Below are 16702 nucleotides of genomic sequence, written 5' to 3' on the forward strand. Positions count from 1 at the left end.
GACAGCAGGCCCGGGCTGTCCCGGAGGAGGGAGAGCCGCAGCTGGAGGGCGGCCGGCGGAGCAGCCGGGCAACAGCCGCTCCCCTCCCCGACGGAGCCGGGCGGCCACCCCGGGGCCAGGGCGCCTGTGGCTGGGTGCGTGTGCTTGTGCGTCTCCCTCCACGGGAGCCTTGAACTTCTCCCATTGGCAGGGCAGGGGCAGCTCCTCCCCTTTCCCCACTGCCTGCTCCGGTATAAATCATGTGCCGCTCGCGGTCGCCCCAGTCCCGCCGATGTGCGCCCCTGGGGCCCCGCCGGCCTGGCCCTCGCTGCATCCGCCCGCCGCCGGCCTCGCCCCTTCCCCTCCCGCTCCCTCTCCCTCCCCGCCGGGCCATGGAGCTGGGCTGGGCGTGCGGCCACTTGGTGTGGCTCGGCTGCCTGTGGTGCCTGCTGAAGACGCTGCTGCGCTGCGACCTGTGGCTCACGCCCCGCCTGCTGCTGCACGCCGGGCTGGTGGTCCTGCTCCAGGCGCTCGGCCACGGCTTCCTGCCCCTGCCGCTCAGCGCCGCCCTCACGGGCACCGCCTGCTGGCTCGTCCTGGGAGGCGCCGCGCGACGCCAGAGGATCCCCGTCGCCGGGAAAGCCGTCTTCATCACAGGTGAGGCGCCCGGACGCCGCTCGCTCGCTCGCCCCTGGCCTGCCCAGCCCGGGCGCTTCGCCTGGAAGGGGGTGGCCCGGGAGAGGGACCCTGGAGTAAGGGGACCAGATTTTAACATGGGTGAAGCGGGACCACATTGGCCGGTGGGGTTCTTGATTTAAAATTTGGTCTACATGGAGCAACAGAAAGTTTCATAGAACGCATGGAATGCAAAAATAGTATTGTAATATATATGTTTAAATTTCAGCAGAAGTACAATTTGCCAGGTAGCCCCAGATGTCCCTCCAAAAGTGGGACAATCTTGTCACCTTACCCTGGAGAGCCTGGGCAACTTGAGAGCAGGAGGGAGGCTCCCACTTTGCACATTTCCACGTGCAAAGGACTCTGTGTGGCCAGCTCCTTCTTAGCTGTGGTGGGGCCAGAAGAAAGCCTTTCCTCCCCACAGGTCCCAGTGGGGCAGTGGCTGGCCTCCCCTGGTGGGATGCCCCTCAGCTAGCGGGCTGGAGCCCCCTGGACGGTGTGGACCGAGCAGGCTGTTGGGCCTGGGTGAGGGAGTGGTGGGGCTGACCCTGCAGCCTCCCTGAATCTGTCAATGCCAGGATGAATCTGGGGTGCCCCCCCCCCCAGGTCAGGTTGTGCTCCAGGGGCCGATTCATCCAGGCCACGGTGACCTGAGCCAAGTTTAACAACATCTTGCTTGAAAGCGGTTCTTGTTTGCAAAAAGAAGAAAAAGTGTCCCGTTTCTTAACGTGGCTTCTTTTCATTTGTGTGTGATGCCCTCATGTGCTCTTTCCCTCCCCCCCAATATTTTTAGTTTTATTTGAAATACACAATCATATTAACTAAAGCAAGCCTCGTGTGCTCTTGACCAGTGATGCTCTGACTGCTGTGGGTGCTTACGATGGAATGTGAGCATTTGGGAGAGTGTGTTTGCGTGCGGGGGTCAATTAGATGGTCTTTTGCCCCAGGGCACTGTCTGGAGACTGACTAGACCCCACCCCCCACCAGGGACAGACAAGAGCCAGCCTTGTGACAACAGCTCCACAAAGGGCTGAAGATACCATCAGAACCCTGCCCAAGTCTGGGATGTTAGGGGAGAACCTTTTCTCAGAGGGATCAATCTCTGGAATTTGCAGAGGTTGAAGAGACAGGAGAAACCTGTCCTTTGCCTCTGCCCTCCATCAACCCTCCCCTGCTGGGGAAGTTCTCACCAGTGCTAAGGGGGTCATCGGTTCCAGACCCCTCTCCTAAGACTTGTTTATAAACTGCAGAAGGGCAGAGGTCAACCTCCCATTCCTTTGTGCTCAGTGGGACATGCCTCTAAGTAACTCACACGAGGTCTTAATCTCTGAGATGGCACTTCTGGTTCAGCAGCAGATGTGAAGGATTTTCCTTGCACTGTCACTGTGAAATTGGATGGCAGGTCTGTGACCAGATGCCCTAGGAGGGACCAGGCAGTGGGAAAAGTGTCGAAAGAGAGCAGAGTTCCTGGGTTGGGTTTAGAAGGCGCAGCAATGGGGGCAGGGGTAAAGAGAAACTTCTCGTGTTGGAACACAGTCTTAGTGAAAAGCAAACTTCAAATGACTTTGCCACGGTTCCCAGGAATGATAACTGAAAGCAGAAAACATCTGCATGTCTCTGTTTATAGAATTACAGAACAGAGAAGATATAGTTTTGGCAAGGGGGTCCAGAGTAATACAATAACACCTGTCCTACTTCCCAGCAAGGGCATGGAGGAATCTATCTTCCTTTTACACAATGACAAGGACCACAATGGAACTTCCACGTTCAGGGGCAGCCTATCTCTGGCCGACAAACAGATATGTTTTGCTTTTGAACTGCACTGTCCATCTGGCTGGCAGCTCCTGGAATCAGAAATATCTTATTTGTTTAGCTCAGAGGTGTGGAACTTATTGGTTACGATGGCCAGATTGGAAATATATAAAAATAAAATATAGAGTCAGGTAGCAGAGATATAAACTTTATAAAGGACACAGGCAAACTCAATTAGCAATATTATTTTTTACTCAAAATACAAACATACTTAAAATATCGACACTCATACAGTATTTCCTTTATTTAACAGCATTTGATAACTGACACCTATTGCTCTAAACGAGGCTAACATCTATGCCCCCCCCCAGGGACCCGGGACCTGGGATTGAGATTGGGGATTAGTACCATCAGTATCCCCTCTCCACCTGCTTGTAGTAGGAGGGGGAGGTTGATTAGCCTATCTTGCCAGGTTAGCTTGCTAACCGATAATGTTATATTGTAATTGTTGCTGAGGGTTTTTAATGGATTTTATTGGGGGTTTTAAAATGTTGTAACCCGCCACGAGCCGTAAGGGAGTGGCGGGCAATAAATCGAAAGATGATGATAATAATAATAATAATAATAACCACCAGAGGTAGGCAAACTGTGGCCATCCAGAATGCCCAGGGACTACAATTCCCATGAGCCCCTGCCAGCATGCACTGGCAAGGCTCATGAGAATTGTAGTCCATGGACATCTGGACGGCCACAGTTTGCCCACCCCTGATCTAAACTATTGCATCAAAATCTGAAGTCAACATCCGTGCTGTAGCAATTTTTAGTGTGCTGTTTAGGTGTGTCTCTGTAAGCTAAGGACATCCTTTTGATATAGTGAACAAATTTAGAGTTCGGTGGCACCTTTAAGACCAACAAAGTTTTCCAGAAGTGCACGTACACTTCCTCAGATACAACATTGTACCTGAGGAAGTGTGCATGCCCACGAAAGCGCATATACCTTGAATAAAACTTGGTTGGTCTTAAAGGTGCCCCAGGACTCCAAATTTGTTCTGCTGCTTCAGACCAACATGGCCACCCGCTTGAATATTTTTATATATTGATATTTATATGGAAAAGAGCTGTTCACGGGTATACATTGTCCCAAACGTAGAATTTTAGAAGAAAAAGCCTTAAATTGGGGGTGATTCTGATCTAGAAGCTGGTAACATTTGCTAATGTCAACTTCAGAAGGTTTATCCTTTTGCACAGCTTCACGCTGTTCCCCCACCCACCTGTGATTTGTGGTGTCCTTTCATTGGTAGGTGGGGAACGATGTGAATGTCCCCTTTTGTTGACTATGCTGATTCACTCTGTGTGCATCTCCCACCTTAGAGACACGTTCTCCGTCTATCCCCCTACCCGGCACAAGTAATCCTAGGGGCCTCCTTCCTTCATTAGCTCAGCAGCTTTTTTCCTCTGCAGCCCTGGAAGCATTCTTGTGTGTGAAGCAAAGTTTCGTCCCCACTTAGAGAGGTCCTCCCCCAAACGTACACATATAAACTCTCCAAGGAAATGGGGCCATCGCCCTCAATGTTTGCTCAATCCACCCCCAAAGTCACGAGCTCTCCACGGTTTCACCAGCCACGGATTCAATGGGCAGAAAAGCCTAAATCGGCCCTTTTCTCCCACCACCTCTGTGCGGTTCATCCACACTCATCCACTCTCCTCCAACTCTGAAGTCTGCTTTCACTGACCGCTCCTTTCCTTGCACTTCCGCCCCGCTTAGAGCCCTGACCTTCCACATAAACACACATGCAACCCATGATGCTGGATAGAAGTTGTCAAGAAAGCCCTGGCTTATGTAGAACAGCATACGCATGCTTGGAAGCCCAAGTTCAAGCTTCTGATCACCCACATGAGATGAGAATCTCGTGCAGAACACCTCAGAGAATCCTATCTCAGAACCAGATTCAAGTCCAGGAGCAGCTTAGAGACCAGTAAGATGATGAAGAAGATGAGTTGGTTCTTATATGCCGCTTTTCTCTACCTGAAGGAGTCTCAAAGCAGCTCACATTCTCCTTCCCTTTCCTCTCCCCACAACAGACACCCTGTGAGGTGGGTGAGGCTTAGAGAGCCATGATATTACTGCTTGGTCAGAACAGATTTATCAGTGCCATAGCGAGCCAAAGGTCACCCAGCTGGCTGCATGTGGGGGAGTGGGGAATCAAACCCGGCTCACCAGATTAGAAGTCCAGACTCCTAAGCACTACACCAAGCTGGCTCTCTAGATGTTTGGGGCCCGATCTTCTGAGAGTCAAAAGCTCCAGCATCTGACAAAGGGTGGTCTGACTCTCGAAAGCCCATTCTCCCCAAATCTACTGGACCTGAATCTAGTGACTGCAGACCAACATGGCTACACTCCTGAAAACAGTGCCAGAGCCAGTCAGTGACCTCTGTTACTTTACAAAGCAGAGCCCTTATCTGTCTGCACAGTTCCTCACACCAGCAGTGACCAGGGGCTGCCCTCTGCACATTGCTTGAGCAAAATCAACTGGAGAACAGAGAATCCTCTCCATGCTCACAGAAACATGGCTGAGAAACAGTTCTAGGCTTATTGAGCAGTATCAGGACTGTGGTTCTGGCAGCAAATCAGATGACGGGTGTATCTAACCCTAGTGCTTGGAAAGAATGCCAATAATTTTAGAAGCCACATGAAGGTCAGCTGGGTGACAGGAAGAGGTTACCCCAAAATTGGGGAAACCATATGACTTGCAGAGATCAAGGTGATGGGAGGGTGGTGAAAGAACAGAGGTAAGGTAAGAGTAAAGTAGGCAGAATGGTCCCTTTCAATATCTGCTTTGAGCTGCAGAAAGCTAGACCCAGTCAGAAGAAGGGACTACTGTGCGTGGAGGGCCGTCACCAGGTTCCACTATGAAGAAGAAGAGTTGGTTTTAGACCCTGCTTTTCACTACCCAAAAGAGTGTCAAAGCAGCTTACAATCGCCTTCCTTTCTGTCGCCACAACAGACACCCTGGGAGCTTTGCTCTGTGAGAACAGCTCTAACATGACTGTGACTGGCCCCAAGGTCACCCAGCTGGCTGCCTGTGGAGGAGCAGGGAATCAGATCCGCTTCTCTGGATTAGAGGTCACCATGCTTAACCACTACACCATGCCAGCTCTTCTCAAGACATATACAGTTGCTACCATTGCTGAGTGTGTGCCTGGCAGGCCACAAGAGTCGGCTGCCCCACAGGGAGCGATTGGCTGTCCTCTAGTCACAGCAGATGGCTTGTTTGGCCTAGGTAACACTGGGGGCCATCCTTGGCCTCTTGGAGGACCACCTACAAAGAGGGACAAAAACAACAGGAACAGTCATGAATCCCAGGTAGTAGAAAGAAGAAAGCACCCCTGGCTGGTGCATTCAGTAGGGGAGCAGCGAACAAGGTCTGAAAAGAGCCATTCCACCCACACATCCCTTCTCATTGGCATTCCCCACGCATTTAGACTCCCCTGCATTTTGTCGCCACTGTGACAATTGCCCCCCCCCCCGTGCAGGATCCTGCCTGAGTGCTCCTTGCCCTCTGTGTATGATCCTAAAGGGCAAAATGAATGATAAGGGTTTGGCTAGCAGCAGCAGTGGTTAGAGAGACGTGATGACTCAGCTTCCTGTTGTCTTCGCTGCTGCAGGGCTGGCTCTCTGGCAAAGCTTGGTGTAGTAGTTAGGAGCGCAGACTTCTAATCTGGCAAGCCGGGTTTGATTCCCCGCTCCTCCCCTGTATGCAACAAGCTGGGTGACCTTGGGCTGGCCACAGCACTGATAAAGCTGTTCTGACCGAGCAGTAATTTCAGAGCTCTCAGCCTTACCCACCTCACAGGGGGTCTGTTGTGGGGAGAGGAAAGGGAAGGCGACTGTAAGCCGCTTTGAGACTCCTTCGGGTAGGGAAAAGCGGCATATAAGAACCAACTCTTCTTCCTCTTCTTCTCCGGGAGAACCAATCTCTGAAGCCTGGAGATCAGGGCTGTAGTCTCAGGAGAACCCGTGCCCCATCATTGGCAAAATGGGTGTCCCAACAGGGTTTCTTTGCAGTAGTCAGTGTGCTGTGAATGTCTGCAGAATCATGGGGTCCTAACCTTTCTTGGGGCACAATGCCTGGCGTTTGGTGTAGAGCCACTTTGGTGTAGTGGTTAGGAGTGCAGACTTCTAATCTGGCATGCCAGGTTCAATTCTGCACTCCCCCACATGCAGCCAGTTGGGTGACCTTGGGCTCACCACGGCACTGATAAAACTGTTCTGACCGAGCAGTGATCTCAGGGCTCTCTCAGCCTCACCCACCCCACAGGGTGTCTGTTTTGGGGAGAGGAATGGGAAGGCGACTGGAAGCCGCTTTGAGACTCCTTCGGGTAGGGAAAAGCGGCATATAAGAACCAGCTCTTCTTCTCCTTCTCCTCCTCCTCCTCCTCCTCCTCCTCCTTCACCTCCTCCTCCTCCTCCTCCTCCTTCTAGGAGGTGGAGGAAGCGGCATATAAGAACCAGCTCTTCTTCTTCTTCTCCTTCTCCTTCTTCTTTCTTCTTCTCCTTCTAGGAGGTGGAGGAAGGGTCTCTTTTTTTTTTTGTCCCAGCTGCTCTTACTCCAGTGTCATTTTATGTTACAGGGGTGGGCGTGCTGAGCTTTGAAAGAGCTTGGGATACCAAGCCGACTCCTCCACTACCCTTGTGCCAGCTAAGTTGCCTTGGCATTGCCGCCAGCATGGTGGGGTTCTTATGCCAGCCCAGAATCCTAACCCGCTTAGCATGATCTTGTGCTCTGTCATGCAACAGCCTCATAGTGGTTCCAGTCCCTGCATGGATATAAACACTGACGGCCCGTACCCATCCGCCGGCATTCCTTCCCCCTCCCCTTTTCTTTCCTCTGGTCACTGCTCTGATGATACGGAAGAGTTTTCCAGAAGAGGATCCACATTAATTCCTCCTGCAGCTCCAAGAAGGGATGTGAGACTGAACTTTTGGAAAGGACTTTTGACCTTGCTTTGACTCCGTTTTGGATTTGTTTTTGCTGGCTGTTTTAATGGTGACTCCGTGCACTGCGTTGGTTTTATTGTTGCCACCGGCTTTGTGTTTCAGTTTTCTGGGAGAGGAAAAGACGCTTTAAAGAAATAAGTAATAACTAAAATATGTTCAAGAGAATGCCAGCGTAAGGCAGTTCTGGAGAGGTGGCCTGGCCAGCAAGCCAGCTAGACCTGGTCTGCCTTTACCAATAGAAAGAGAGAGCAGGAAGACAGCTGTAAAAACTGAATGGGCACTTAGCTGCCAGTCTCCTGGAAAGAAAATTCAGAGTGGGAAAAATCTAGGAGGTGCCTTTGAAGATAGCATGTTACCCAAAACATTTCTGTGGTCATCCTACAATCTCATCTTCTTCTGGTTGGGTTTCAGTAACTATCTACAGCTCTGCTGCGGTTTACAAACCAGAACAAATGTGCCAAGATGCTTGTTTCAGCAGGGTGTGCTAGGAAGAATAGATAAAATTAATGCCATATCTAATTGGGGTGGTGGTGCAGGAAACTCAATGGCAAGGTGTTTTTTTCATGTTCGTTGATTGGCTGGTCAATCTCCCTGTCAAGGAAATCCAGACTGCTCTTTGAAAATGATGTGAAATAAAATACTTTAGCAGGGATCGTTGATAGTCTTTCTATTTTATAGGCTGATTCTCCACTAGCCTTTTCAGAAACATTGTAGGCTCCTGGCCTCAGAATCTGGCACCTAAAAGTTGTAAGCAGCTCCTTTCTGGGCTATAACCTCTTTACCGTTCTAGTGCGTGGATGGACTGGGTTGAACATTTCTCAATGCGTGATCTGTTTGGGGATTCCTGGGATGTCTAAAAAAAGAAAAGGCAGTAGGGCAGAATTCTTGTAATGAGGCCATTCCCCTGAAAACCAGCAGTTTCTTTCCTACCACTTTGAGCCCAAGATTGTATCTCATCTCTGTGTGGATGCCTTTTCTGCATGGTCCATGTGGTGTAATGGCCAAACCCTTCCCCTTGCAGATGCCTGTTCCACATTCTCTCTCTCTCTCTCTCTCTCTCTCTCTCTCTCATTGGGGGAGGGAAGGAGAAATGGCAATGACTTCATCAAGGGCTGACAACTATGACACAGAATTCTTGGCAGAACCATCAAGGCCATAACCCACCTTGATGATGCTGACCAGCGTATTTTGTGGCGTTCCAAAGATCGCTTTCAGCTACAAGGGGCTGTAGGAGAAGAAGGAGAGTTTCTGAATGAGACATACCCCACCCAGCCCTTCATAAGCACAGGTGCTGAGTTTTGCAAGCCCTGGGCATCATGACTGAATGGGCTCTGAACTGAGGCCTCCTGGAATGACTACGAAGTCATTATTTCGGGATATTACTTTGATGGACCCTGACAGAGGAACTACTTTCAAGCAGAAAGCCAGAAGGGAGTCTCTCCCTCAGGGGAAGTCCCAGAAAAAATGAAGGAAAGTCAGAACCCCAGGAACAACTCAGCAAAGAGGTCTACCGAAAACTCAAGACAAGATTGTCCTGGTAAGTCTACCCAGCAGAATGCTCCACTTTGAAATGCTGGAGGGGAGGGGTGTCTTGTCTCCATACTAAGTCCCCCCAGACAGTTCTGGGGAAGGAAAGCATGGTTTTTCCCAACTGCTGGCACCCCAGAAATCCTAGCAGGGAAGGAAAAAGGCAAAGAAAAGGAAGAAATAAAAGTAAATAGCAGAGAACAGTTGGAGACTCAAAACCGAGTCAGGCCCTAGATGGGTGTTCCTGAGAGGTGTTGTGGTCCTGAGCTAAAACAGAGCCACTGTTTGCCCCACTGAAGAAACTTAACATGTACTTGACAGTTTGTAGTGGGACACATAGAGGATCCCTGGTACCATTTGAAGTTGGGAACACAGTGCCTGGGAGAAAGTCTTTGCCATGGCTCAGTGGCAGAGCACCTGTTTGACATGCAGAAGGTCCCAGGTTCCATCCCCTGCATCTCCAGTTAAAGGGACCAGGCAACAGCCTGAGGTACTGCCAGGCTGACAATACTGACCTTGCTGGACCAAGGGCTCATGCTTTCCTCTCCTTGCGTAGACCTGATGGGGAATAAGACCCCTGGACGCTGGGAATTAAGTTCCTGGTAGGGAGCTCCCATTGCATGTGTGATAGAAACACATCTGGCAGCCTCGAGGACTTTATAACGTGGATGCAAGCCAACTAGAATTTGGATTGCAGTGCAGATGCAAATATTTGTTTAGCACATTGTTCAGGGAGTTTATATGCTGCTTCTTCAGAGATCCATGCAAGGTGATTCCTGAAGTTGCGGCAATGCAAAAGGAACAAAGTGTAAGAATGATTACTAATAAATGAGCGGGGGCGGGGGGACAAGCCAGAAGCATAAAAATAACATGAAACTATATCCAACAGGCTAAAATGGGCCTAAAAGAGTCCCTGAACAGAGTGTTTTATTTCAGACAGCGTTTGAATAATTTAATTTCGATTTTTTGTCAGTTTTAAATTCTGTTTTTTAAAAGGCATTTTATTATTGTTGTTTTGTTAATATTCTGAGCCGACTTGACTTCCATCAGGTTGAAAGGCAGCTAATAAATATTTTAGACAAACAAAATAAAAGCTGTTGTCCTTTTTCCCCCCCAGGATCCATCTATTTTCTTGAGGAGCACACAGTTTCTTCTCAGGGACGCTTTCTGTGCAGGATCTGCTGCCCCCCTCAGGCATCGCAAACTATATATACACCTTAGTGCTCAGGTTGCTTGGCTGACGGTTTCAGAGCTTTGACCAAAGCAGGTTGGGAAGAAGCCCTGCTGGGGTGCAGAAGCCACGATGCTGGTGATCCTTAAAGAGCCAGTTTAATCCTTGGGGGGGGGAAAAACCTCGACGTCAGAAGGACAACAATTTGGGCACCCTGGAACAGCTGGGACTTCTAATGTTATGTGGTAAGTGGAGAAAGTTGCTGTCTTTTTTGTCCCACCCAGCCACCCATGCATACCGGACCCACTTATTTGAGCCAGATATGCCAGCTGCACATTGCAAAGTCCCCATACTTGCTGGGAGAACAACACAGACTTCGACTCACTCTGGTAAGGGAGGTTTGTTCCCTCCCGGATGCACACTTGCTTTTCCTCTGTTTGTGACCAAAGCAGGCAGGCGGGAACAGCTTTGGCCTCTGCTCCCTGCTCTTTTCACTATTGGCTCCTTCGTTAAGTTTCCCAATGGAGCCAGTAGCATCTCCGCAGGGCAGTTTACGGATGCCAAAACTGCGGCGAAGAGGGGCTAAAAACGGCTTCTTCCCGCCTGCTTTGGTTGTGAGAAGAAAACAGCCAGTGTGCGTCTACTGTGCACAAAACTCCCATTGCACGTGTGATGCTAAATCCTCGTGTTGTTCCCCACCACAATATCAGGAATGTGTCATGTGTGGTTGGAGCCTCATGCACAGGCTGTTTCCTCTGGTTTAGATGTTACTAGGGGGTCTTTTTCCAGCGCTCTGCAGTGGAAAACCTCACGGGTTCCCCCCCTTCTGTCCTACAATCTTTACTGCTTTAGGAAATACGTTTTAGGATCTTCCTAATGCTGACAACTTTGGCAACATTTTCTAGGCCCGTGTTGGAGCACAGGCGTTGTCCAGGAAGAAGAGCTGCTTTTTACTACCCCAAGGAGTCTCAAAGTAGCTTACAATTACTTGCACTTCCTCTCCCCACAACAGACACCCTGTGAGGGAGGTGTGGCTGAGAGAGCTCTGTGAGAACTGTGACTGACCCAAGGTCACCCCAGCTGGCTGCCGCTCTTAACCACTACAGCAAAGCGTTTAAATGAAAGAAGAACTTCTCCAGACTTCTTTAAAAGAAAGCAGACTAGAAAACATGTTTTTTTTTACTTGGAAATGCTGTCCCTGAATCTCAGGTACAGGGAATCTAAGTGCAGGTGATTGGAGGCATTTACATCTTTCTTTCTGCTTGGCATGGCCCATGGATGAGCTCAAGCACTGCAGAGGTTTTGTACAATGGTGATCTTTGGCTCAAAGCAAACCCTGCCCTTTTGAGACCCCAATGTCTCTGTAGCATCCTGTTCCATTTGGAAGGCTGAGATTTGTTGCTTTGGGCTGTTGCTTCAGACATTTTATGGGGGTTTCTCTCCTATCTGAAACCCTGTTGAGCTTGGTGGATTGCAAAATCAAACTTGGAGCGAAGGTGATTCGTGCTTAGGAATGACGCACCAAATTTGTGCCCAGAAAGATGGATGTCAATAGGCAGGTATCAGAGAGGCTTTGGGTGAATAGGTGATATTCTGGGTATGGCCAAAAAAGGAGAGATTCAGGGTGGAGAACAGGTCAAGCACTGGGAAGCCATCTGCAAATAAAGTGTCAATATCAACAAATTAATATTAGATCTTTTTCTGTCTTGTGGGTTGGAAGTTAGTTCCTGATCTTGCATACAGTTTCGAGATGGCTGCGGGGGGGAAGGGGGGACGGGACTAGGTACATTTCGTTTATTTGAGGCAGTTTTTGAGGTTTCCACTGTATTATTTTAACTTGTGGTTTTTGCTGTTACGAGGCCCGACTAGTCACTTCTATGACCTCACGGCCTGTTAATCACAGGGAGTCCATTGGAAGTGATATTTGTACATTCTGTTTTGTTCTGGCCAGGCCAAAATAGAATGTGTTAACCCTTTATTTCGTACTAGGCCTCTTATTCCTTAAATTTTAACATTTCGTGCAAAGCAAGAATAATTTTTTCCTGCTATTTCCACATTTCCCCTTTGAAGTTCTCCCCATGTGTTTTCAAGGGTCCACCAAAAGCAATTTTTTTCAGTTTCAACCTATAGAAATTTAACATATATCCAGGTATTAACATAGGATCATTTTCTCTGCATTTCCCTTTCTGTGTTTGTTGGTATCAAGCTTAGTAAATCTCTACTTGGTAGGGAATTGTTCTCTCTTCAGTGCCCATTCTGTAATGGTTGATGAGCATCAGGACAGGGGTCCATCCAGTCCAGCATCCGGTTTCGGAACTGGCCCTTAGATTTTCAAAGATTTAACACTGGGATCAAAAATTGCTCCAAACCAAGCACCTGCTCCTTGTCTCCCATGTCCTCCAAGCGAAAAATGCCTCCAGGGGGCTGTAGTCTCACTCAGGGGTCGCCAAACTGTGGCTCTCCAGATGTCCATGAGCTACAATTGCCACAAACCCCTGCCAGCACATCTGGAGAACCACTGTTTAGCCACCCCTGGGCTAGCCGGTAGACCCGTCTCCCCCATCCCCTGTGAAATCCTGAGCCCAGAGAAGAATGGAAAGAATCCAAACTGGTATATCTGGTCTGAGGGTGACTTATAAGTATTGAGGACATCGAAATACCAGTCTGCGCTGCTCAGATAGCCCGAGGATAGGGAAGGAACCAGCCTCTGAACAGAACACTCTTTACACATATGTTCCACTAGAAGAGAGCGAAAGTCCAGTAGCACCTTAAAAACTAATGCCATTGGTGGCAGAGCATGAACTTTCATGGGTCACTGCTCACTTTTTCAGGTATCTAAGCCCTTCCGGGCTACTGAATTCTTGCTGTTTTCTGCTGCTCTACAGACCAACCAATGCAGCTAACCCATCTTGATCTGCATGCCCACCACTCAAGGTTGTCAGTCGCAGGAGCTCTCCTGAATAGGGTTGGGTGCTTTAGCCCCCAAAGCGCCCAACCCTACTCCTGAAATTACAGCTGGCTGAGGGACAGCATGGCGTAGTGGTTAAGAGTGGCAGCCTCTAATCCGGAGAGCCAGGATTGATTTCCTGCTCATCTACATGCTATTAGCTAGGTGACCTTGAGTCAGTTCTCTCAGAGCACAGAGCACAGTTCTCTCAGAGCTCCCTCGGGGGGGCCTGACCTCACCGGGTGTCTGTTGTGGGGAAAGGAAGGGAAGGAGATGGTAAGCCACTCTGAGACTTCTTCAGATAGTGAAAAACGGGGTATAAAAACCAGCTCTTCTTTCTCTTTGTTTCGGGGGGGGGGTGTGGCCACTTTGGAGAGTGGAGCCTATGACATTATACCCTACTGAGGTTCATCTCTAGGCTCCACCCCTAGAACTCCAGGACTTTCTGAGCCCATAATTATCACTTACAGAGAGAGAGAGAGAGAGAGAGAGAGAGAGAGAGAGAGAGAGAGAGAGAGAGAGACTTGTCTTAAAGTAATGGGAACAAGGATGCTGAAGACAGCTAAGCCAGCTGTGGCTGTGAAAGATGGCCCTGGGCTGCCTGCACTACAAGGCAGTCTGTCTGGCGGCACTGGGTGCAGACCTGGAGGGGCCTGAGAGGAATATGGGTGACAAGCACCAGAACTGAGAGTCAGGGCAAGACTACAATCCCTGCTGCTTCCAGGGAAAGCAAGCGGACTGAAGGAATTATAAATGATTTGCGTTCCCCTGAGTTCTGATCCAAGAGATGACAACTACTGCAATCAAATAGTTTTGAATCACATGGCTTAGTTTTTAAAGCCAGTTTTGTGTAGTGGTTAGGAGTGCAGACTTCTAATCTGCCATGCCGGGTTCGATTCTGCGCTCCCCCACATGCAGCCAGCTGGATGACCTTGGGCTCGCCACGGCACTGATAAAACTGTTCTGACCGAGCAGTGATATCAGGGCTCTCTCAGCCTCACCCACCCCACAGGGTGTCTGTTGTGGGGAGAGGAATGGGAAGGCGACTAAGCCGCTTTGAGCCTCCTTCGGGTAGGAAAAAGCGGCATATAAGAACCAACTCTTCTTCTTCTTCTTCTAAACTCAAGGCTGCAAACGAGAGCTAGGAAACCACACGGGAAGAAAGGGTTAACTGCACCTTCAGCCTCAGAAACCAGCTGAAATCCCTCCCTGCCAAAGCTGTGTTTAACAGCTTCAGGCAACAGACCCCTCGAACAAAAACCGAAAAAGTGTCCGGACTGGATTCCGTCTGTGTGCGGATTCCCACGGAGACCACACGAGAGCGCCTGGAATCTGGCGTTCCAAAGGCATTGATGGGGTTTTCAAAAGAAAAAAAAAAGGCCTGGAGGAGTTTCTAGAAAGGCTGTCGGAGGTTTTGTGCATGAGAAATGCGGAGTTCCTAGTAATTTCTTCCAGGCAGGGCTTCCAGAGGATCACATTTCCCCAGCCTCCAACCACCGTGTCTTGTTTCTAGGATAATGTAGCCCCTAGTCAGGGTGTCATTCTTGTGTGCTTAGTACTGGCTGGATAATGGCGACATCCATCACAGCAAACCAGGGTCCATGCCACATGATGTATTTTGTTTATCTTTCCTTGTGGCTGGCGGATTAGTTTTTGTAAGAAAGCAGGTGACAGCAAAACTGGCAAGAAGGAAGGCTTTGTTGTCCAGAGGGGAGCAGAGATGGCTGGCTCCAGGGCCAATCCTTGGGGTGACCAGGGACCAGCAGCAGGTGCTGGGAATGACTTTTCTCTGTCTGTGACTTTTGACAGGCAGCAGCAGCTCCCAGAGTGAGCCCTGGCTACTTCCATGCAACATGATGCTGTAATAATAACGCTCTTCCAGGTTTCCCCCTCCACCCATGTTCACACGTCACGTGAAGGAATGGTGCCCATTTTGTGGCTGAAAGGGTCCTGTCCATTTTGCCTCTGCTTTCCCACCATCAGCTCCCTTGACAGCTGTCATTTCTGCAACATGTTTGCCTGCTGCACGAATGCAGGGCTTAAACACACACACAGAGTAATTACTGTTGCACTAGAAATGCTGTCATGATCTATTGCCACTAATTTATTTCCTGGAAGTCTTCTTGTTGCTGAGATATAAGGGGAAAGGTGCAGGAGTTTGACACAACCTTTGTTTCCCATGTCAGTGAAGGTTCTACAGTATCCCTTTAAGCCAGTTAGTGACAGACATTTTACTGTGGCTGCCACAGCCTGTATCCAACCACAAAACTGTTTTGTATGCTCCCATACAGTCTGTACAATGTGCCAAACTGGAAAGTTTTCAGCAGAAAACTGCTCTCTCATTATAGATTTCAGAATGGCCAGTGTGTGTGAAGAGCTGAACAAGGTGACCGATGCGGTAATTGTGATCTTACTTTTTCCTATGCAGGATACCCCGCAGAGCTGGTTGGCCTCACAAAGTCAACACGAAGAAGCCGCAGGTACAGATGAAGTTTCGTTTTGGGTGCCTGAGCGTGCCTGGACTTTGGAGACCTCTGTAGAACTGGATTGTTTTATTTTGTGTGTGGCAAATACAGTACTATTCAAGACTTCCTCGTGGCTTCCCTGCTTCTGTTGCTGGTGGTGCGGAAAGGAAGAAGTGGGGGCAGGCTTTAAGAAGTGGGGGGAGGATTAATTGCATCCACATGACAATGGCTTTCTGTCTCCCTGCCACGATCACTGTCGTCCACAGACTAAATTTCCCCACACTTTCTAAGCCCCCCCCCCCCCCATGGCTGCCATTCCTATTGACACAGAATACACAGGCTGTTTCACTGCAGGCTTCTTGAAACAATTGCACCAAACCGGGTTTGGGAAAGACCGCAGAGAAGTGGGTGAAGACCTGGCAAAGTGCTCAGTGACTAGAGGACAGCATTATATAGATCAGTGGTTTTCAACCCGGGAGTCAGGACCCCTTTGGGGGTCGAACGACCCTTTCACAGGGGTCGCAGCAGGGCAAGCAGCTTGGCAGGGGGGGCACCATCCACACAACAGCCTTGCGGGGTAGAATGAGATAGAGCGTTCGTCTGTATGGAGCAGCAGAAAAGAGCGAGATCGGCATGGTGAGACAAGAGGCAGAACTGAACTGAGAAGCTGTGGGGGGAAAAACAATTTATATACAATCATGAGCAATGGACCTTCACGCCATTGGTCAGTTTTGGTTTAATTTCAGTGAAAGAACACTTGTATAATTTTATGGTTGGGGGTCACCCCAACATGAGGAACGGTATTAAAGGGTCGTGGCATTAGGAAAGTTGAGAACCACTGGTCTAGATGCTCCTTAAGCAAACCGGGTTCCTGTCTGCCTCCCCCCCGCCCATGTCACCAGGCTCCAGATCCATCTTTTGCACGTGCTATAATGTGAGACAGAGCCCAGGAGGGCAGCTGTCATAGCTGCTCACCAGCAACCAGCTCCCAGACTGGAAGTAGCTGCTCAGATCTGTAAACCTCAGGCATCGATCCAGATGAGCTTTTGCTCTGAGGAAGGTGTTTTGTAAAAAAAAAAAACGGGATCTGGCATCAAGTTTGGTTTGGCTGTTTTCTAAAGCAAACATGGCAAGTTCACAGTCCTGGGACAGAGCTTCAGCAGCCCGGAGAAATCACCGCGATC

General features: G+C 49.5%; 1 protein-coding gene across 1 annotated transcript in view; it reads left to right on the plus strand.

Annotated features, from left to right (window-relative positions):
• Positions 1-224: 224 nt before the first annotated feature.
• Positions 225-16702, plus strand: part of HSD11B2 (hydroxysteroid 11-beta dehydrogenase 2) — a 37235-nt gene continuing 20757 nt past the window's right edge. Inside the window, exon 1 of the mRNA XM_077309910.1 lies at positions 225-636. Coding sequence (XP_077166025.1) covers positions 240-636 — 397 coding nt within the window. The 5' untranslated portion in view covers positions 225-239. The remainder of the gene's footprint in view (positions 637-16702) is intronic.

This window comes from Paroedura picta, chromosome 14 (genome assembly GCF_049243985.1).
Source record: "Paroedura picta isolate Pp20150507F chromosome 14, Ppicta_v3.0, whole genome shotgun sequence".
In the NCBI taxonomy this organism is placed as follows: domain Eukaryota; kingdom Metazoa; phylum Chordata; class Lepidosauria; order Squamata; family Gekkonidae; genus Paroedura; species Paroedura picta.